General features: G+C 45.7%; 1 protein-coding gene across 6 annotated transcripts in view; it reads right to left on the bottom strand.

Annotated features, from left to right (window-relative positions):
- Positions 1 to 22,630, bottom strand: part of GRAMD2A (GRAM domain containing 2A) — a 73,219-nt gene that overhangs the window by 13,690 nt on the left and 36,899 nt on the right. For 5 of the 6 annotated variants that reach the window (XM_061595589.1, XM_061595590.1, XM_061595595.1 and 2 more), the window contains 7 exons: positions 18,700 to 18,795; positions 16,780 to 16,840; positions 12,857 to 12,929; positions 11,876 to 11,979; positions 6,143 to 6,241; positions 3,221 to 3,292; positions 1,679 to 1,741 (listed from right to left, as the gene is read on the bottom strand). In XM_061595589.1, coding sequence (XP_061451573.1) covers positions 1,679 to 1,741; positions 3,221 to 3,292; positions 6,143 to 6,241; positions 11,876 to 11,979; positions 12,857 to 12,929; positions 16,780 to 16,840; positions 18,700 to 18,785 — 558 coding nt within the window. In that variant the 5' untranslated portion in view covers positions 18,786 to 18,795. Of the gene's footprint in view, positions 1 to 1,678; positions 1,742 to 3,220; positions 3,293 to 6,142; positions 6,242 to 11,875; positions 11,980 to 12,856; positions 12,930 to 16,779; positions 16,841 to 18,699; positions 18,796 to 18,957; positions 19,010 to 22,630 lie in introns of those variants that run through there. The other variant, XM_061595593.1, reaches the window with a different exon arrangement.

The raw sequence follows: 22,630 nt of genomic DNA, 5'->3' as shown, positions 1-22,630 counted from the left end.
CTTTTCTTCAAAGAGAAAACGGACTAACAGGCAAGCACCCTTCTTTCTATTATTTTTTTTACTTGGTTTAAATTGTTGCAGCAAAAAGAGATTTGTCAAATGAATCAGCTTTAAAGAACTTCTGGGTGAGCTATAACTCTTCTCTGTTATTCACGAAATTAACAGCTTATCTCTGTTTCTATTGCAAAAAGCTGTCCTGGAAGTGCATTCTAAAGATATAAACAGAAGAGGGATTTCTATTCCGAGGAACATTATATTGTCTGGAACTATTCTCTTTTTGGTCTATTTTATTTTGACGAATCTGCTTCTTCACGACGCCACTAACTGTTTTGATGCTGGGAACTAAATTTGTTTTGTATTCTTGAACATAGAGAGATAAGGCAGGCTGCTCTGTTTATACTGTGATGTCATCAAGCCTGGAATATTAACCCAATTGTTGCTGAAATAAGAAGTGGTTCTTCTTTATTTTTGTTTTGTTTTGTTTTCGTGGTTTTAAAAATGGCAATCAAGAAAGTGGCTGAGAATCTGGAAGTAATTATGTTTCAGAAAATAATGGATGAGATTGAGATAACGAAACAAACCCTGCGACAGGGCAGTAAGGAGCTGAAAATGGAACTGAGCAAAATGACGCAGGAGCTTAAAGAAATAGGGGATCCTGTGAGAGAGGAGAATGAGATCAGAGATGAGAAAAGAAAAAATAAAGGGAAGATACAAGCCCTGGAGATTGGAACAAATGTGGAATTGGAAAAAGATCTGGAGTTTATGGATATTAGAAATAAAATCTACTGTTTGGAATTTAACGTTATCTCTGAAGAAATTAATGAAGATATTAGAGATAAAGTTATCAATGGCTTGGATAATCTTCTGGACTGGAATGACGTGATGGAGCTTGATATAGAGAAAATATATGGAATTAACTGCAGCCATGTGACAATGGAAAAACTCTCAAGAGATGAGCCAGTGCATTTTGTAAAAAAGAAGAACAGAGATATGACTTTACAACAATATTTCAGCAACTTATTCAGAATCGATGGCAAGAAAATATTTGGGATAGAGGAAATTCCCATCAGACTCTTATTATATGACTATGGCTATGACAGCAAGATTATTATGGAATACTGATAATGGAAGATTGGACACTGAAATTACTGGACTTAACAGGACTATTGAAGATGGAAAATGGAATTAATATGGATAATGGAATAATGGCTATTGAAATTATTGGACCTAACAGATTTTGATGAGATGGATTAATCGATATGTTTATTTGGACTATGGTTATGACAATAAGATTATTATTATTATTATTAACGAGATGGATTAATCGACATGTTTATTAGGAGAAAAATTGATAGATATATTTCTTAAAGAATTGAAACCTCTCTTTGACTTTTTGTGGAAAGAATAAAGTAATGTTTATGAGATTTGATGATTAATTAAGATAACTACTGGAGGAAAGTGATTTTATAATATAATTTAAGAGACAGGATTGTTATATATTGTAGACCTATAACTGATTTGATCTGCGACAAATGGGAAGTCAACATTTTATTTTTTTGTTTAATCATTTTTGTTTTGTTTTGTTTTTTGTCTTTGAATGTTTTATGATTTTGTTTTGTATGTTTTATGAAAATTTGAATAAAAATTATTGTAAAAAAAAAAGAAACCTGGGTCTTACCAGTGACACTGTATCAGGCTCTTCAGTCAATTCTTTCAAGCTCAGACTCTTTTTGCTTGAGACCTGCAGAGAGAATGTGAGGTTAACTGAGGGGTAAGAGGGCCTTCTCTGCAGTGGCACCCTTAGTGTTATGGGATCAGAAGGACCTGCAAATCAATGGAAGGACAGTTCCAGAGGGAAGGATCCTTAACCATCAGCAGCTTTTTCTGCCACCCCCTTCCCTTCAGGAGAGCCAAGACTGAATCCTGGACTGCATGACCAACTCCCAGGCACTTAGAGGACTCTTATCATTACATACCCCCCACATATTCTTATAACTGTACCTTTACCTGCATTTTGTATCCATGTATGCATTTGTATTGTGGTTTTATTGTTTATTTTTATAACCTTTGCTGTTGTTTTATCTTCTGTACACCGCTTAGAGATTTTTATATATATTAAGGGGTACAGAAATAGCTTAAATAATAAATTAATAAATAAATAATTTTAGCTATTTGCCATATACCAGCATTGCTTCTCTTCCACACCCAAGATGTAAGATCAAAAGTATACCACACTTTATATGTAATAAATTTGTCCCAGAAAGCAGTGGAGGTAAACCTACTGTTTATTAGTGATGTTAAACATGGGCACCATCTCTCTTATTTTTGGTTTTGGTTTTTAAATAGCAACCAGGGAGGGCTGATCCAGATCAGGCCACAGAGAAGGAGGTGTGTGTGCACTAACTGTTCCCTCTGTCCAATTTTCCTCCCAAAAGTTGTCCCTAAACACACACACACCAGATGTCTCCTTAGGTGAAAACTTTAAATGTTGTCTTCATTCTCAGAATTGATAACTTCCAAATGTGTCTATTGAGTTTAAATCAAGGGCACAAACTGCTTCACCTCACAAGAGCCCATATCTAACAGGGGGTCATCACAAACCCAGGTTGGTTCTTAAGAAAGCCACGGAAAGCTCCTGAACGGAGGAAAGGCCCATAGCTCAGTGGCAAGGCACACACAGCTCCAGTCAGGGATGGGGAACTTCAGCACTTCCCATACATTCTGCTGCACAACTACCACATTTTTCTGGTCATGAAAGGCCTAACTGTATTTCAAGAAAACCTCAAAATAAAAGCTTCCCCCAAATAACCACAAAAGGGGTTTCCCCAAACAAAAACACCCTAACACTGGCTGAGAGGATAATGTTCCTAAGATCCCACTAGGATGTTCTCCTCCACCACAACAGGGGCCATAAATAGATGCATCTGAAACTGGCATCCAGCATCTCTCTCTGCAGAGAGATTTCTATAATCTCTTTTTGGGATGCCACCACCAAAAAGGTCTTCTCCTTGTTGTCACCAGCCTCTCACCTTAAATGGCAGGGCACCCAAAGACTCTCTTAATGAACAAGCAAGCAACCCTTTAAGTACCCTAGTCCCAAATGGTACAGGCCTTTAAAAACAAACACCGTAACATCTGACCCTTTGCAGGGCCTGGCAGACCAGTTCTTTCTAATAATCTGCAAGGTCTATCAAGGGGGATGCAGGAGGGTGCGACATACCTGCAGGTGGGTGCAGACTCTCCGCAGCACATCGTACACACTGTCTCTAGAGATCAGGGATACAAAGATGTACTGGAAACGAAAGAGAAGCAAGGAGCAATGAATAACCACAGCCCAGGCAGCAAAGTTTGAGGCAAAGTGTTAGGAAAGGGGCTGGCCAGCCTGCTCTTTGTACTCTCAACAGTTGGTTTAGCACTTGCACATTTAAAGACAGACATACTGATGTCGAGTGCCTCGTTTGAAGGCAACTTGGTAAGAAATGGTAAGCTTGCTGGCTTCAGGAGGAGCTTCGCATAATGTTTTATAAAGGCCACGCAGCATACGTTTAAAACACTCTTATACCATTTTAAACAATCATGGCTTCCACCCAAATAATCCTGGGAAGTGTAGTTTGTGGCGGTTGCTGAGAGTTGTTGGGAGACTCCCGATTTCCCTCACAGAGTTACAGTTCTCAGAGTGGTTTAAGAATCCATCAGTCCTCCCAGGGAACTCTGGGAATTGCAGCTCTGCCAGGGGAATAGGGGGTCTCCTAACTGCACTCAGCACCCTTAACAAAACTACAGTTCCCAGGATAGTTTGGGGGAAGCCATGACTGTTTCAGGAGGTATAAGAGTGCGTTAAATGTGTGGTGTGGATATGACTTTATTGAATTTATAATTGTGTCTTTCCTCCAAGGAGCTCAAGGAACATCCCCCCACTGTTTTATCCATACCACAACTCAAGCAGCAGCAGGAGCAGACACGAAGGTCGCCTGCTAGCTTTACCACCTCCACTGGCTGCTGTTTTTGCCAGCTGGGCTAGACTCTCCCCTCATAGAAACCATTGAAACAAACGACCCTGTGAGGAAACGCAGGAAGACCTTCAGCTCTGTGGGGCAGGGGGTGGGTAGGGTCATCTGGGCCCTCTGAGTCTTTCATGCTGCAGTGGAAGTGAGGCGACATCAATAGACCCAGCAAGGCTCCATAAGGCCAAAGCCCCATCCATCAAGGCCAGCAATTTCCAGCTGCGTTACGCCAGGCCAGCCAAGGCCTCTTTTTGAGCTGTGAGCAGCCCGTCTGCAAGGGGTGGTTTGGAATGGGAGCCAGGCATGCAATCTGGGAAAGTTTTGTGGGTTTCAGGCTTGGAAGGCCTGCAAAAGGGAAATTCATCAGACAGGAGCCAAAAATCCCAAAATGCACTTAGCCGCCGTGTACAGGCCTAGCATGAAAAACCACAGTCCACCCACTTCTAGAGTTTCAACCGGAGGCGTTGCCTTCACTTCCTGTCCTCAAGTTATTCTTTAGCTTTACGGCAGTTGTTTCTTGTTATTTATTCTGAACTGTAAGCCACCATGGAAGCTTTTTTCTTTAACTGAAAGGAAGTGTTAAAACATTTTCAGTCAGGGATGGCGAACCCATGTCTCTCCAGATGCTTATTTATTTATTTATTTATTACATTTATACACCGCCTTTCTTTTCACAATAGAAACCCAAGGCAGACTACATATGGTTCCCAGGCAGTCTCCCATATCCAGGCACTGACCAGACCTGACCCTGCTTAGCTTCAGCAGGGTGCTGGCCTCATGTGCCTTCAGACCATAGCCTGAGTCTGTAGGCTATGTAGGACTACAGCTCTCATCATCCTTGATCTTTCTGGTAGTTCCAGCAATCCTTTCCCCTGCCGTCGATACTCTGACCACCCTTCCCACACCCACCCTATCCACGAAAGGGTGACAATACTAGTGGACTTGACCATAATGGGGGTGGGGTGGGAACACCGGGCCAAGTTCAAGGTTCTGGTTTTGGTGTACAAAGCCCTACACAGCTTGGGACCAGGATACCTGAAAGATCGTCTTATCCCTTATATACCCAGTCGATCTCTGCGCTCTGCAGCTGAGGGCCTCCTGCAGATACCATCTTATCAGGAGGTCCGTTCTGCACAACATAGGCAGCAGCTCTTTAGTGTGGCGGCACCTACCCTGTGGAATTCCCTCCCCTTAACTATTAGACAGGCACCATCTCTGTTATCTTTTCGGCGCCTTTTGAAGACCTTCCTCTTCAACAAGCCTTTTAAGTTGAGACCCTATCCTAGTCTGCATCTGTGCTGAAATTGCTTTTTAATAATTTTTTTTAAGATGTCTTGAAAGCTTTTTTTAAAAAGTGTTTTTAGAGATGTTTGGTTTTAATGTATTTTAAAATTTGTTTTTATGATGTTTTAAAGTGTTTTTAGTGCTTTTGTTTGCTGCCCTGGGCTCCTGCTGGGAGGAAGGGCGGGATATAAATCAAATAATAAATAAATAAATAAACACTGTCAGTGAACTGACTGAAGTGTTGAAAGCAGGAGTGGGGAACCTTTGGACCTCTTGATGTCGCTGAACTACAACTCCCACCATCCTTGGCCAGTGGCCATGCTTGCTGGAAGCTCCGGGAGAGGCGAAAAGGATGTGCTGCTCTATCGGAGACGGTGGCTGGCACCAAGCACTGCGTTCCCACGACAGGAAGCAAAGGGAGGGGGTCGCAATATAATTCATCCCCTTTGAAGACAATCCCAAAGAATCCCTGTGCGTACAGAATGCACACAGATCGCAGAGGTGCAATCAACGGAGAAGAAGCATCCTGCCCTGGACTTTTGGATTCTGCCCTGCAAAGCATCTCCAGGTAATGGCTGGGAGAGAACTGTGTCTGAAATCCTGGAGAGCTGTTGTCAATATAAGCAGCTTCCTATGTGTGGTAGACTACACGGGACAGCTGCACATTTGCACTGAATGTTCTTGACGCTCCTCACTGCAACACCCGTACTTGTTGTGGGAGCTTAAAAGCCTTTAAGTATGTTAAGTATTTATAGATCAAAATGTTCGCAGCCTTAACCTCAGCACTGCAGCAAAGCCAATACACTCAGATATTCAAGGCAATGCCAGGGGGAAATTTTGTCTGTGCTACTTACCTTTCTGCTGGCATTGGTGGTAATAGCCAGTCCATTTGGCAACAGCCGGGCTGTTTTGTGCTTTTTTATCAGCTGGACAGAGACAACAGGAATAACAACCTGAAATGGACAAGAACAGATGTTGGCTCTGCATAAACAGAGAGGTGAAGTGATAGGATGGCACACAAGAATTGCCTCGTTTGTTGATTTCCGACTCCAAAATTGCCACCCGTAACCATGTTCAGTTTGCAAGTAAATCTATGAGATGAGGCATGCTGACCTAGAAGTAAGTATACTTGGGATCATGATCTATTCTAAAACACAGTCAGTTCTTACTATGATTTTCCACCCAAATGGTTGGTTGGTTTTTAGGAAGGTGAATGAGAGGGTTGTGGCACAGCAATTGCAAGTACTCTTGGATGAAACAGATTATCTTGACCCATTTCAGTCTGGGTTCAGGGTTATGGGACTGAATCGGCCTTGGTCACCCTGATGGATGACCTTTATCAGGAGAAGGTCAGGGGAGCGCGACCCTGTTACTCTTACTTGATCTCTCAGAGACTTTTGATACCATTGACCATGGTATTCTTCTGGGCCAACTTGGTGAGATGGGTATCGGAGGCACTGTTTTATAGCGGTTCCAATCCTATCTCCAAGGTTGTTTTCAGAGAATAGCATTGGGTGATTATCTTTCAGCCTCCTGGCAGTTGTGCTACGAGGTGCTGCGGCATACCATCTTGTCCCCAATCCTGTTTAACATCTACATGAAGTCCTTGGGAGCGGTCATCAGGAGATTTGGGGCAAAGTGTCAGTAGTATGCTGATGATACCCAGCTCTGTTTCTCTGTAACATCTGAATCAGAGATCAGCTGGGGGCAATCATCAGGAGATTTGGGCTGCAGTGTCACCAATATGCAGATGACACTCAGCTCTATCTCTCGTTTAAATCTTCACCAGAGTTGGCTGTGGAGACCTTGTCCAAGTGCCTGGAATCCGTGAGTGGATGGATGGGAAGGAACAAGCTGAAGTTGAACCCTGATAAGACTGAGGTACTACTTGTGGGGGACAGGAGAAGGTTGGGTGACATCGACCTGAAGTTCAACGGGGTGAGTCTACCCCTAAAGGACCAGGTCCGCAGCCTTGGGGTTGTGCTTGATTCCAGGCTGTCCATGGAGGCTCAGATTTCGGCAGTGAGCCGGGCAGCCTGGTACCAACTACACCTCATACGAAGGCTGCAACCCTACCTCCCTGTTCACCAGCTCCCACTAGTGGTACATGCCCTGGGCACCTCTCGTTTGGACTACTGTAATGCGCTCTATGTGGGGTTACCCTTGAAAACGGTCCGGAAATTACAACTGATACAAAATGCGGCGGCTCGACTACTTACGAATAGTCGCCGCCGAGATCACATCACACCAGTGTTGTTCGACCTACACTGGCTACCAGTTGTTTTCCGAGCCCAATTCAAGGTGTTGGTATTGACCTTTAAATCCCTACACGGTTCCGGCCCAGTTTATCTCACGGAGCGCCTTCAACGCCACCAATTATGCCGCCCGACAAGATCGGCCACACAGGGCCTTCTCTCAATCCCGCCAACAAAAACAGCCAGATTGGCGGGTACAAGAGAGAGGGCATTCTCAGTGGCGGCCCCCACTCTCTGGAACTCCCTCCCACAAGACCTCCGGCACGCCTCTTCCCTAAATGTGTTTCGGAAAGCCTTAAAGACCTGGCTCTTTCAGCAGGCCTTCGGGGTATCCGGGGAGGGTTAATTGTTATAACTGAAATGCCTCCTGCCCAGTTTTAATATTGTTGCTGCAGACGTGTATTTTTTTTTTTATATTGTATTACTGTATTTTATTAATTGTATTTTAACAATTTTGTAAGTCGCCTAGAGTGGCCATTGGCCAGATAGGTGACGAAGAAATTAAATTTATTATTATTATTATTATTATCAGGAGAGGCCGTGCAAGCCCTGGACCGCTGCCTGGAGTCGGTGGTGGACTGGATGTGGGCCAATAAACTGACTCTGAATCCTAGCAAGACAGAGGTGCTTTGGGTTGGTGGTTCCCGACTTCAGATAATTGGTCAGTTGCCTGATTTGGATGGAGTCATACTCCCTCTGAAAGAGCAGATCCGTAGTCTGGGTGTGATTCTGGATCCATTGTTGTCGCTAGAGGCCCAGGTGACCTCCGTGGCTAGGAGTGCCTTTTACCAGCTTCGGCTGGTAAGACAGCTGCAGCCTTTTCTGGACGAGGTAGCCTGACCACTGTTGTCTATGCACAGATAACCTCTAGGCTGGATTACTTTAAGGCACTCTATGTGGGGCTGCCTTGAGGTTGGTCCGGAAGCTGTAGCTGGCACAAAATCGCAGTGGCGAGACTGCTCACTGGGGCAGGGTATCACCAACATGTCACCCCACTGCTGAAAAAATTGCACTGGCTGCCCATTAGATACCGGGCCAAGTTCAAGGTTCTGGTTTTGGTGTACAAAGCTTGGGACCAGGATACCTGAAAGATCCTCTTACCCTTTATATACCCAGTCAATCACTACACTCTACACAACATAGGAAGTGGAGCTTTAGTGTAGTGGAACCTACCCTTTGCAACCCCTTCCCCTTAAATATTAGACAGGCGCCATCTCTGTTATCTTTTTGGTGCCTACTGAAGACCTTCCTCTTTCAACAAGCCTTTTAAGTAGAGACCTTATCCCAGTCTGCGTCTGTGCTGGAACTGCTTTTTAAGAGGTTTTTTAAGTTGTTTTGTTTTAATATATTTTACAGCCTGTTTTTAAGATGTTTTAGACTATTTTTAGTGTTTTTGTTTGCTGCCTTGGGCTCCTACCAGGAGGAAATAAAAAACATCCCTTGATAGTTTCCTGTACCCTAGTTCTGTAGCCAGTAAGCTACTGCCACTTCAGGCTGTAAACACTTAGGCTGTGAATGGCTTAAAAAAAGCATCGGAGAACTGTTCTTGTCTGTGGTGCATATGTTTCTTCTATCAAGTCATGGGCTCTGATGAAACCGGTTATGCAGGTTATTATGCACTTCAAGCTGTGGGGAAAGGCATAGCTCAATGGCAGAGCATCTGCTTTGCATGCAGAAGGTCCCAGGTTCAAACCCCAATGGCCTCTCCAGGTAGGGCTAGGAAGGACTCCTGTATGAAGCACTGGAGAGCCACTGCCAGTCAGTGTAGGTTACACTGAGCTAGAAGGATCAATGGCTTGACTCACGATAATGCAGTTTGCTATCTATCCCGGGAGGAAAACACCCAAGAATAACCCACGCTTCTGTAATAAACACGTGCATAAAAGCATGCTGGCCAACAGATTTCGTAGCAGTGGCTTTTCTTTTCTTTTACTTAAAATGCTCTGCAGTGATGCAAGTTCTAGCCCACTGCATTTGAGATGGATTAGGACAGTAGCCACAATCTCAGCTGCCGGGGATCCAGAGCAGGCATCACTGTCGGCGATGGGCCCCAGCAGGCCGCAATGCCAGCAGCGGACTCCTGGCTGCAGCCCGAGGATGTCAGGTGGTGACGCCAGGCCTGGGGAAAGGAAGGGGTAACTGCTGCTATTAGGCACAAGAGGGGCCAGGGAGGGGGAGTTTGGTCTGAAGAATATGTGGAGTCTTAGGAATGGAATGAAAGGCTCAGGAAAAATCTCAAGGTGGAAAAGCCATCCCTTCTGTTAGTATCTAAAACATGGAGAAGGACAAACGTGCCACAAATTGTCCAGTACGGAATGGACTGTTAATCTATGGAAAATAAACAGTCATAGGAAAAAGTTCAAGGCTGCAGCACAATGCAACGACAGAAGAATCCAGCTAAATGGGGTGAACTTTGGGGAGTTGGAAGTAGCATTCTTCCTCTGCAGTGTTTATTTAAATAGGTAGTGCTGCAGATATAAATAATTCAGCCGTTCGGCACCATTTTAAGGAAGTCTGTTCTAAACCTGGAACAGCACTACACATCAACGGCACTGTTTACCAGATAACCTCACAACTGTAAATCAAGCAAAGAGACGGGAATTTTGCACTGTTATCAGATTCAGCTAGGGCTTTCCGTGTTCCACAGAGACCCAGCTTGCCACCAAAGCAGTTTCCTTTGGGGGGGGGAAGGGGGGGGAAAGCAGCCTTTGTTTCCATAAGACGCTCTTGCATCTTTGAAACTATCTCGTGTGCCCCCCTTTGCCATGGCAAGTGGGGATAAGCTGGTGAGTGAGAGGAGCCCCAACCTGGAGCTGTAGGCAGAGGCCGGCTGGCGTGCTTCCCATTCCCCCTTCAGCTCAGAGCTTCATGCAGAAGAGGAGCGTGGACTTTCCTCTGTTCCTGAGAGGCTCAGAGCACCCCCTGGAGACAGCAGCAGAGCAAGCCAGTACACCTCTGCCTTGCACCGTCATGTCTGAAATGAAGGGGGAGAGGTGGAGGCTTGCATCTGAGCACTTGTTAGGCACAGAGGTAGACCAACTCTGAGCAGTTTTTTTGGGGGGGGGGCAAGGTCAGTGGCTTGTTTTCTCTCCCCTGTCACATTGACAGCAGCTCCAAGCTTAGAGCTGGAAAGAACAGCAGATTTTCCCTTGACTCTGCACTACATTTGAGATGTAGCATGAGTTCTGGGACACTACTCTGCCCCTTGGAGGAATAATAATAGAATAGTAGAGTTGGAGGGGGGCCTATAAGGCCATCAAGTCCAACCCCCTGCTCAATCCAGGAATTCAAGTTAAAGCATCCCCGAGAGATGGCTATGCAGCTGCCTCTTGAATGCCTCCAGTGTTGGAGAGCCCAGGCAAGCAAGAGCAAGGCAAGCTCTGGTGACAACAATTTTTTGTTGGCTACTAAGGCCAACGAAAAAACGGTCACCCCTGTTAGAAAGCGGGTAACAACATTTTTACGCTCTCAAGCATTTGTGATTTGTTTTTTTTATCACAGCAGCCACTTCACGTAATCTGCTTTAACTCTATTCACTTTTTGTCTGTTAACGGTGAATATTGGTTTAAGGTTGCTGTATTGTTTTAACACAAGAAGGGGGGCTTTGTTCTTTGGCGCCCAGCATAAACGCAGAGCATCCCCATATCCTATACTTATGATGGGTGTCAAGGATGGGTGCTCCACCACCACTGCACACACTCAGTTTCCACACCATACATTTAAAGCACACGGCTTCCCCCAAAGAATCCTAGGTACTGTCGTTTATTAACGGTGCCAGGAATTGGAGCTCTGTGACAGGTAATGTCCAGTTCCCAGGATTCTTTGGGGGAAGTCATGACTGTTAAAGTGGTCTAAATGTGTATTAAACATACAGTGTAGTTCTGACCACTTGTTCAGCGTAAAAAGCAGCTTTTGAGGCTGATATGAGTTGTTACCCCTTGTCTAGATCCATTTCGCTCAGGTTATTTCGCCTAACCTTTTGGCTAGGTTACGGGTAGATCGAGGTCTACCATTTCCTGAATAACTCTTTTTTCACCAGGCTCTTGGTTTCTGACTCCAATTCTAGGGCTGCGTACACACCATATATTCAAAGCGCACAGCTTCCCGCAAAGACTCCTGGGAGCAGCGGTTTACCCCTCATAGAGCTACAGTTCCCAGCATCCTTAACAAACTACAGTTCCCAGGATCCTCTGGGGTGAAGCCACATGCTTTAAATGTATGTCATGTATGCAGCCTAGGCCTCCCCCACAGTCCTTAACACAATACTTACAAATCCACGCTCAATTCCGTGAAACCCAAGCGCACAAAACAGTGCCACCTATACTGACTTACCTTGATATCCTTCCCAAAAAGGTTTGCATAGAAACAGAGCCAGTTTGGAGAAATGTAGAGCCGGCCTTGGATAAGAATGTCTCTCTGAAGAGCACAAGAGCAGACTGCAAAAAAATAAGAAAAGACACAGACAGTCATGGGAAAGTGAGTTTTTATCCTGCTGTGCAATTCCTACAGCAATTCAAATCCAAGGCCCCCTGCTCTGGTGCCAGGGGCTGTACACAAATGAAAGCAGGCAGGGATGTCCTCAGCTGTACAATTAAAATAAAATAAATGGTGAGGTAGACAATGGAAGGGAACTTGAAACTTGTTTACTATTTTCACTTTGTAATGTTTAGTTGGTTACTTTGGAAATTTTCTCTCTCCAATGAATCAGCAAAACAAATGGAGTCTTCCCCCACTCCCCCCCCAAATGCAGACAGAGAGGAGCCAATCTAGATTGAGAACACAAGGAGGGGCAACCCCCCCCCTAGCCCTAGTGCCAGGATCCTGATCACACACACACCCCACTGGATTTTACTGTTAAAAATCCATTCACTCAATTGCTAATTTTCCAGTGACATGTTATCTTATTCTATATTACCTTATATATTTTATTTATTATGGATTTTATGCTGTTTCTCAATGCTGGTCTTTGACAGTAATAAATAATGATTTGATTTGATTTTTTAATTATGTGCATTGTGTCACATCTAGTTTGGCCTTCAGAGAAACAGGTGGATTATGCTTTCTGGGCTAAGGTCACCCTCAAGGCTGCAGTTTCAGCCTAAATACAGTCAGCAGATTTTACAGGCCAGTAGCCAACCAGCCTGTTTTCCATCACATCTCTCGCCTCTGGCCTTTTCAATCCTCTTGTGCCTCATCCAGAAAGTGACTAGAAGTTCAGACTAGCTATCCTCCAAGGCACCCCCCTCCATCTCTCTGATTCTCGTCTCAAAGACATTTTCCATTTCCTCCCTTAAAGTAATGTTGACCACTCACCTTTCAGCACACTCTCCTCACTGGGGATGTCCTTGAATAGCTTGTGGTACTGAGAGTTGTATTTATTTGGAGGCTAGAATAAGACAGACATAAGGATATCAGCAAGGTCACTCAAGGACACTGGCAACTTGTAGACACGGTGGTGGCCGCTGGCTCCATGTCAGTGGGGCTGTAGAATCTGGTCCGGTTCCAAGTACCTTGGATAACTCCTTCTTCAGTTTGGACTAAAACCCAGAGCAGATTGCACTGCCCAATGACATGGAGCCACCACAGGGCAGACATCAGACAAATCAGTCTTGACTATAGGTTTATTGTTCTTGCAGCCATCTTGCTATAATCATCATAATCTCCTCCTCCTCCTCACAGGACCCGCTGCAAAGAAGTCAGGAAAGAGACAACACACTGTCTGGATAGGAAAGTAAAGACTGTTAGATCTTTGGCACAAAGCATTTGTATGCGGGCAAGGAGGCAGAAATATGCTCCACTGCTGTGAGGGGGCTGGAGAAAGCAGCAGATGCTACAACAGTTTCTCTCAGGCATTTCGAGCCTGGATATCTCTTCTAAGCTTATTCTCCCTTCTTTCTCACAGGAGAGTGGGCCAGAGATCCATGCATGCAGCCTTCTGTTGCATGTTCAAATCTAGTTCAACTCTTCCGTTGCATGTTCAAATCGGGCCTGAAGCACTGGCCGTGTGAAAGGAGAACCCGTGGAGCTGCATTATACAGAGTCAGCCCATTGGTCTATCTAGCTCAGTCTACGCTGACTAGCATTACAACTGCTACAACAGGCAGAAAAATCGCTAAGTGGTCTGCCCAGACTGCCAACAGTTTTCAAGTGGTCCACAGGGAAAGAAGCTTGTGAACCACTGGTCTGCTCTGACTGGCAGCGGCATTCCGAGCAGACTGGCATTCCAGGCTTTCAGACAGGGAGTCTCTCCCAACCCCACCTGGAGATGCCAGAGGCTGAACCTGGGACCTTCTGCATGCAAGACAGATGCCCCACTGCTGAGCTACGGCCCCTGCCCAAAAACAAAGCAAGACCTCTTTGACCTCTCCTTATAACAGGGGTCCTGAACCTGCAGTCCTCCAGATGCTGTTGGATCTCTGACCGTTGGGCATGCTGGCTGGTGCTGATGGGAGATAAGAGTCAGGAAGTGAACTTTTTTCAGGCGAATGGATTACCAAAAGTGGTGATTAGCAAAACAAAACAAAACCCTTCCCATTTCCAAAGGATCTCCCATACCTTTTACATGAGAAGTGGGGAACCTCAGGCACAGGAACCTGAGTGCGGCCCTCTAGGCCTCTCTGTCTGGCCCTCAGAACTCTCCCCAGACCATAACCCTCACTGTCCCTGCATCACACCTTCCTTGAGGGTTTTTTCATAGCTGGGACGTGTCCTGGAGCTCTGATCACACCTCTTGCCTGGATGGAGGACAGAGAGAGCGGCGTGCGGTGGAGAAACTAGCCTACTGTACAAAGGTAAACATTTACATTTGTTGCTTCATCTACTTTTGCCTCTGGCCCAACCCACCACTGGCATCCGGCCCTTGGAAGGCTGCCCAGAAGGGAATGTGGCCCTCGGGCTGGAAAACGTTTCCCTTCCCTTGGCTTACATGGAAGATGGCTATTCCGGAGTTGGCTTGAACTTTGGGAAAGCTGTAGCTCAGTGGCGGAACATCTGCTTTGTATGCAGAAGGGTTCAATCCCCGCCATCTCCAGGTGGGGTTGGGAGAGACTCCCTGTCTGAAAGCCTGGAATGCCGCTGCCGGTCAGGGCAGACCGGTGGTTCACAAGCTTCTTTCCCTGTGGACCACTTGAAAACTGTTGACGGTCTGGGCAGACCACTTTGCGATTTTTCTGCCTGTTGTAGCAGCTGTAATGCGCCGTGCCAGATGCTGTACGGTTTTGAGCTGTGTTTTTATGCTTCTTTTCTTTCTTAGATATTGTATTGTGTTCCATGGAATTCACATTGCAATACAACAGAATGCAATGAAAGAAAGAAAAGGAGCAATTACAATACAACTGAAAATCAACATGAATATTGAATGCAATGGATGCGCTGCCTCCTGCGTTCAACTACAAATGCACAGGCATGCCGCGGACCACCTGAATGAAGTGTTAGGAAATATTTTATTTCTAGGCCCCAAGAGTTGTTCAGAGATACTAAATTGTAGTCAGAGCTAGTGCTGCAATGAATGATGGAACTAAGAGAGGGTGGGGAACGGAAGACTCTAAGTTTCGTTTCTTCTCTCGTGAGAGATAACACCCAGAGGCACCTCTCAGGCTGTAGCATCCTGGACAAGAGATAAAATGTATCCCATCTAGATTGTTGTTATTTCCCTTGTCTTGCTTCACTATACACATCCTGTGCCATGTAGCAAACTCAGCACAAAGGAAAAAGTGTTCACCAAATACTTTAACTAAAATTGTATCCATAAGATTTACGTCATACTGTTGAGTGGATAACTTTTACAGGCATACTAGCCCTATCTTTATCTCTTAGTGGTGTCAATCTAACTCTCTTCCTCCCTTCCTTAGTTCTTATCTCGAATTTAGTTTTCTTGAATTGACAAGTGTATTAATTCTTTATCAATCTCTTGCTTTTTGAGAATTATTGTAAATGTAACAAGGATAAGAAGATGTGCTTGCTTTATCTCTGTAATACTGTATTCCCTTTGTTATGCTTTTAGTGATATTATACTTTGTTTTGCTTATGAAACTTATATAATGGTGCTTCAATTAATAAACGGCGCTCTCTTCCCTGTCAGACTGTTGTCTGTGCAGTTTAGAGACCCCTCTTGATCAAGTAGTATTGTGTGTCTGCTTTATGTTTGGTATCTGGCTGAGCCACTGAAACAGGTAAATTAAAGTACCAAGCTTACACTTCTATCCAGGGCTGAGGGGTGCGTTAGCTCGCCCCTGCAGAGGGAAGGGGGGCGCTTAGATTTGAACCTAACAGAAGCACATGGACCATAGGTGGTCCATGGACCACAGTTGGGAACTCCTGCTGTAGGCAGTTCTGAGCTAGATGGACCAACGGGCTGACTCCATATAAGGCAGCTTCCCGTGTTCCTCGATTTATTTTATTTATTATTTGATTTATATCCCACCCTTCCTCCTAGCAGGAGGACTCCCAGACAAGGAGTGTCTCCTTTTGCATGGCATAACAGCAGGGCTGGTTCTAAAGGGTGGCCAGGTTGGGCACTGGCCTGAGGGCCCCAGAGCTACAGGAGCCCCTGAGGGGCCCTCCGCTCCCCTTCCGCGATCCGCGCCCCCCCCCCACTTACCTGTCAGCCGGCTTTTTAGCATTGCCCTTAATGAAGATGGCGGCTGCAGCTTCCCTAAGGTACTGAAGCCACTGCCACCATCTTAGTTGATGGCAGAGATGTGCGCGCATAGCATGCACGTGTGCCATCAACAAAGATGGCGGCGGAGGCTTCATTCCCCTTAGGGAAACCATGGCCACCATCTGCATTAAGGGCAATGGTAAAGACTAGACAGGTAGCGGGGCTGTGGGGGGTGCGGGGGGCGTGCGGGGGGGCCGCGTACGCACACACACCCACTCACCCACTGGGGGGCCAGGGCAAGCTGATGCCCAAGGGCCCCTGCATGCCTGGAGCCGGCCCTGCATAACAGTTCCTTTGGCCCCCACTCCAGTTGAGCACCCAAGGATACAAAGCGGTGACCGTGACAATAAAAAGAAGATGCAGAGAGAACCCTGAAAAGGTAAAAAGGGAGCAGATGTCACCAGGATTGGGTTCCTGGGGACGTCAAGCCAGGGCCGAAAGGTGGAGCAGCGGACGAGGATCAAAGAGGTGCCTTTCAGTCCACCAGAGGGGCAGCTTGCAAGGAAAACCGAGAGAGCTGTCAAGAGCAATGACTGCAGAGCCCAGGAAAACAATGCCAAGCCCGTGTCTGGCTCACCGAGACTTCTGTGCGACATGTCTTCAGCTCCTCATCCTTGATGGCATCACTCAGGTGCAGGCTGCAAGACAAAGGGAGATTCCACTGATGACTAGTGGTCACTACGAAGCATGTACTTTGAGCCAGGAAGGACAAATACCCACCAGCTATTATGCAATGGCGTGATGACCTAAACGCCCTTGGGACCTTTGAGCACATGTTCTATAAACACCAATTCCGCCTGGATGCATATCTGGACATTTGGATGGCATATATATGTGTAAACTAAAATGGACACATCAAAGTTTAAATGTACTGTTAATGTGATCTGACAGGGGGGTCCCCCCCCAGCAATCTTTTTCCTTTCCTTTTTTTCTCCCACCCCTTTTTTCTTCAATAAAATTCCAATTAAAATATCAATTAAAAAATCTCTACAGCCATACTCACACAATCTCCCTGCCCTTTTAAGATCCCTGCCCTCTTGATGCCATCATCTGTTAGGCTGGTGGCAGCTGCTGAGAGGGCGCTCTTGGTGATTATGGGGCCATAATGTGCCTACTGAGGTCTGCCGAATTAGAGAACTTCGCCCTTTTAAAATGGGCTTTAAAAGACCTGAATACTTAGGACAGGAAGTTTAATGTGTCGGCTGCTGTTCTGTCTTTCTGCTTTCCAGTCCTTTTAACAATTTTATTGTTACTTTGCTCTGTTTGACAAATCCGTAATGAAACAGCAGTGTAAGGTGCACGGAAAGGCAGGGCTTAAAAACTGCATGGAGCAGTTTAGTCTCCTTTATTTAGAGTCAGGATCATTCAGACCATATTGCTGATCTCTATGTATGGATGTGAAATTTGAACAGTGAAAAAAGCGGATAAGAGAATAATCAGCTCATTGGAAATGTAGTGTTGTTGGAGAGCTTTGCGCATACCATGGACTGCGAAAAAGACAAATAATTAGGTGTTAGAACAAATTAAACCAGAACTATCACTAGAAGCTAAAATGATGAAACTGAGGTTATCATCCTTTGGACACATCATGAGAAGACATGATTCACTAGAAAAGACAATAATGCTGGGAAAAACAAAAGGGAGTAGAAAAAGAGGAAGACCAAACAAGGGATGGATTGATTCCATAAAGGAAGCCACAGACCTGAACTTACAAGATCTGAACAGGGTGGTTTATAACAGATGCTACTGGAGGTTCCTGATTCATAGGGTCACCGTAAGTCATAATCAACTTGAAGGCACATAACAACAACAATTTAAAGTCAGATTGGAGGGCCTTTCTCAGTTAAAATCTCTCTCACACACACATCAAGCTTTTATTAAGAACATAAGAAAAGCCTGCTGGATCATGCCAATGGTGTATCAAGTTCAGCATCCTGTTCTCACAGTGGCCAACCAGATGCCCATTATGGGAAGCCCGAAACCAGGTCCTGGGTACAACAGCTCCCCTTGTTATTCCCAGCAACTGGCATTTAAAGGCATACTGCCCCCAACAGTGGTGATCCAAAGTGATTTTCACTGAATAAGCAGCATGGGGAAGAGGAATGAAAACATCACACAACCTCTGATCCTGCTCTGCCTCCCTGCAACTGCTATTTATACTGAAAAGAACTAAAACACACAATTCACACAAAAGCTAAACACCCAATTGCATTCACGCAATCAGAGTTGCAGCCTATTTCGACCCTCCCACTTTTGAACCTGGATGGTCAAAGTGCTAAGTAGAAAATAGATCCCTGCCATCTCAAATGGGGCTGCCTCCCAGGTAAGAGTGCATTGGATTGCACGCTACATCGACTGAACGCAGCTTACAAATACTCAGATGGCATCTGCTATCCCAGTAGAAACAGAGGTGTGTGTGTATGTATGTGTGCATTGAACTTTGGTCCAGGAACTCCATCCCTTTGAAATGCAAGCAAATAAATAAAATCCCACTCACCTGCCATTTGGCGAATCCAAGCTCTTTTCCTTGTGTAATGCCTCTAGTTTGTCCAGGCTATGCATGAGCCCTGCTTTTTCATGCATTGGTTTTGTGCTGCAAAATAGAGCAGGAGGAAGACACAGAATAATAACACATGTTGGACCTCCAGGGAGAACGCGGCCGTCCGGTGGTGACAGGAAAGTGAAACACAGGGCACTGCTTTACACAGACTGCTTCCACACTGCACTTTATTCCATTATTCTGACGGTTTCTTACCTGGTAATTTGCGCATTATATTTGATCTTTCACATGACGTACAAGCTAGCTCTGGGATTCTAGTGGAATGTAGTGCCCGTTTAGTGCAAATATCCATGATAAATGACGCCAGAAATAATCCTTTAGCAAGGCTGGGAACCCGGAAAATCGCAGGAGTTTTTCGCTCGCTGCAGCCGCTCATGTGACGGGCATCCCAGCATGCAGTGCGTTCCCACCCTTTAGTCACGCAGGGTTTTTTTTGCCTGACGAAAATTGTACCGGTATTCCGGCATCGGCACAGATAGCAGCATCATTTCCCACACACACCCATATGTCGATACAACTGGAATAATTTAAAAAGTCAAATCCTAAAGGGAGAGGGCTTGCATGGCAACGGGACGAGATCTTAGACCTCCTGCACAGTGGGGAATAGTGCGCATGTGTAAAATGGGTGAGGGATGGAAACGTTGTTCATTTCAGCTGTGTGAAAGACAGTTGCACAAAATGCCAGTATATCAGCTGGAAAAGCTGCTGTTCCTTAACGCAACAGGTACTGCAGTGCAAAAGGCATTTCAGAAATCAGGACAGAAGCGCTACCTTTTAAATCCGTTAAACTAACGCAATTAGCCCCATGTGTGAAAGCAGCCACAGTCAGGCCACTGGTCCATCTGGCTCAGAACTGTCTACACGGACTGATAGCATAAGAACATAAGAACATAAGAAGAGCCTGCTGGATCAGGCCAGTGGCCCATCCAGTCCAGCATCCTGTTCTCACAGTGGCCAACCAGGTGCCTGGGGGAAGCCCGCAAGCAGGACCCGAGTGCAAGAACACTCTCCCCTCCTGAGGCTTCCGGCAACTGGTTTTCACAAGCATGCTGCCTCTGACTAGGGTGGCAGAGCACAGCCATCACGGCTAGTAGCCATTGATAGCCCTGTCCTCCATGAATTTGTCTAATCTTCTTTTAAAGCCGTCCAAGCTGGTGGCCATTACTGCATCTTGTGGGAGCAAATTCCATAGTTTAACTATGCGCTGAGTAAAGAAGTACTTCCTTTTGTCTGTCCTGAATCTTCCAACATTCAGCTTCTTTGAATGTCCACGAGTTCTAGTATTATGAGAGAGGGAGAAGAACTTTTCTCTATCCACTTTCTCAATGCCATGCATAATTTTATACACTTCTATCATGTCTCCTCTGACCCGCCTTTTCTCTAAACTAAAAAGCCCCAAATGCTGCAACCTTTCCTCGTAAGGGAGTCGCTCCATCCCCTTGATCATTCTGGTTGCCCTCTTCTGAACCTTTTCCAACTCTATAATATCCTTTTTGAGATGAGGCAACCAGAACTGTACACAGTGTAGGGAGGGGGATACCAATTTCATTGGACCCTTCTATGAAAAAAAAGCAACACCTCCCTGCAAACAGAAGAGTAGCACATCAGGGAGTTTCTAATGCTGCTCATGATTCTAGATTTCTGTCTGCAGGGAATTTTAACAGAAAGGGACATTAGGAGATATGATTTTGCCATGCACCATCTGAAGGAGTTCACTCCATTTCTACCGTTTTAGAATGGAACATAAGAACAAAATCATAAGAAAATCTAAAGAAGAAGGCTCAGTGAATGTGGGATGACTCAGGAAAAAGCAAGGCTGAAAATCAAAAGTGCCAGGAAGTCATAAAGAGGGAAGACAGTCAGGTACAGAGGCGAAAGCACTAACCCCCTCCTCAATCTATCCACCCTTTTGTCTTCACAATCTAGCATCCCCACCACTACCACACTGCTGCTTCCTGATTATCATTATCATTATTATTCTTTTCTTATTCTTATTCTATTATTCTTATTATTTTTTAAAAAGCTCAGCAGGTTGGCTGAGGCTGGGATCCACACATTGCAGCTGAAATGTATTAATTGCTGCATTTATGAGGCATTGATGTGCTACGGTGGTGCATATGGTTCTCACTCCGTTTTATCCTTAAACGACACAGCAAACTAGGTCAGGCTGAGAGACTGTGTTTGGTCCAAGATCACCCAGTGGGTTTCATGGCTGTGTGGGGATTTGAACCTGGTTCTTAGTCCAACACCAAAACCCACTGGTGTTGGGAGACAGGACTGTACATCTTCAGATCGGGGGATACCAACTGCATTACAAAAACAAAGCAACACCTCCTTGTCTGCAGGGAGCCTTTAATGAACAGGGATATTTGGAGATGTGATTTTGCCATGCTCCATTTTTTCAATTAACAGAGACTACAATTACAATGAGCATGGGTGGGTCATGAAATGTCTTGAGTTTACAAAGGGGGTCCCGTACTCATAAAGGTTGGGAACCACTGGATTAGTTGAACATTTCAATAATGGCCAGCTCATTATGCCCTATTTTCCTTCCACCTGCCACCATTCTGTAGGCTCTGCCCCTGTACCAGCATTTTGTGACTGGTGGGCTTCAGTAATTTTCAGGTGTCTCAAGTGAGCTCTGCGGGAAGGAAAGTTTGAGACCCCTGTGCTAGGGAATGCTGATGGGGGAACATTTCTTATTCTACCATTGAGTCACAATCCCCAGGCACAGAGTAGTCCAAGCACATCTGAGCATCTTCCTGCTGATCTCTCCTGTTGTGAAATGCTGGACAAAAAGCTCTTCTCTTCCATCTCCTTCCAGCCTGGAGCTGAGGTTACATTTCAAACTCAAATGGCCTTTTTGGAACCGAAATCAACACGAATCTTCCTTAATCAGTTAACCCATCGCTTTACCCAGGAGCGGCCAACTGGGAGGGGTGCTGTTCCCCAGGCCTCCCCAGCAGTGGTGTCGCTGCCACCTACCATAAGGGAGAGGGGCAACACGATGGAGAGATCGGGGCTCTGCCTGCGCACTGGTGGAGCCAATTTGGTAATCCCCCCGGTGTGCCCACATAGCCCCGAACTACTTACTGCCTTGTCCCTACTCTTCCCTGCTGGCCACTCCTGGGTTTATCCACTTTAGTACTCTGTACTCTGAATGAAAGGCAAGTTCCCCCACCTCAGTGCCAATAAGAGAACTACCTGGCCAGAAAAAGAAAAAAGAATCAAGAGAAATAACTCTCAGCCGATTCATCCATTTGCTGTGATGGCTACATTACCACCATTATCAGAGGCAGCTTCCCAGGGTTTCATTCTTCCCCGATCCACCAGGGAGATGCCAGGGATGGGACTGTGGGACATCCCGCATGCGAAGTGGATGCTCTTCCACTAAGCTAGACCTCTGGACTGCCTTCAAGTCAATCCCGACTTATGGTGACCCGATGAATAGGGATTTCATGGTAAGCAGTATTCAGAGGGGGTTTACCATTGCCTCCCTCTGAGGCTAGTCCTCCCCAGCTGGCTAGGGCCTGCTCAGCTTGCCACAGTGGCACAAGCCACCCTCTTCCTTGTCCGCAACCTCTAGACCTACACAGAGATCAAAGTTCTAAAACGCTCCTGCTGGGAGCCACACAGAAGCTGCTGAGCGTCTCTGCTGCTGAAGAGCACAGGCTTAAGAGAGTCACTTCCCCTTTCCCTCGAAGGATCCATACAAATGCCTGTGAAATCTCTTACTTGCTGCAGCAAAGCAGGGACAGTGATGGGCTCACAGACAATGGAAAGGGCCATGACTCTGTTGGAAGTGGGGCAAGAGCAACTCCTGTTGTGTGCTTTTGTTTATGTTCCAGAAGGGAGATAGAGTTCGGGT

The sequence above is a fragment of the Rhineura floridana genome, chromosome 14, assembly GCF_030035675.1.
Source record: "Rhineura floridana isolate rRhiFlo1 chromosome 14, rRhiFlo1.hap2, whole genome shotgun sequence".
NCBI classification, from domain to species: Eukaryota; Metazoa; Chordata; class Lepidosauria; order Squamata; family Rhineuridae; genus Rhineura; species Rhineura floridana.
Note: the sequence above shows the minus strand (reverse complement) of the source record. Positions and strands in the feature narration are given on the sequence as shown.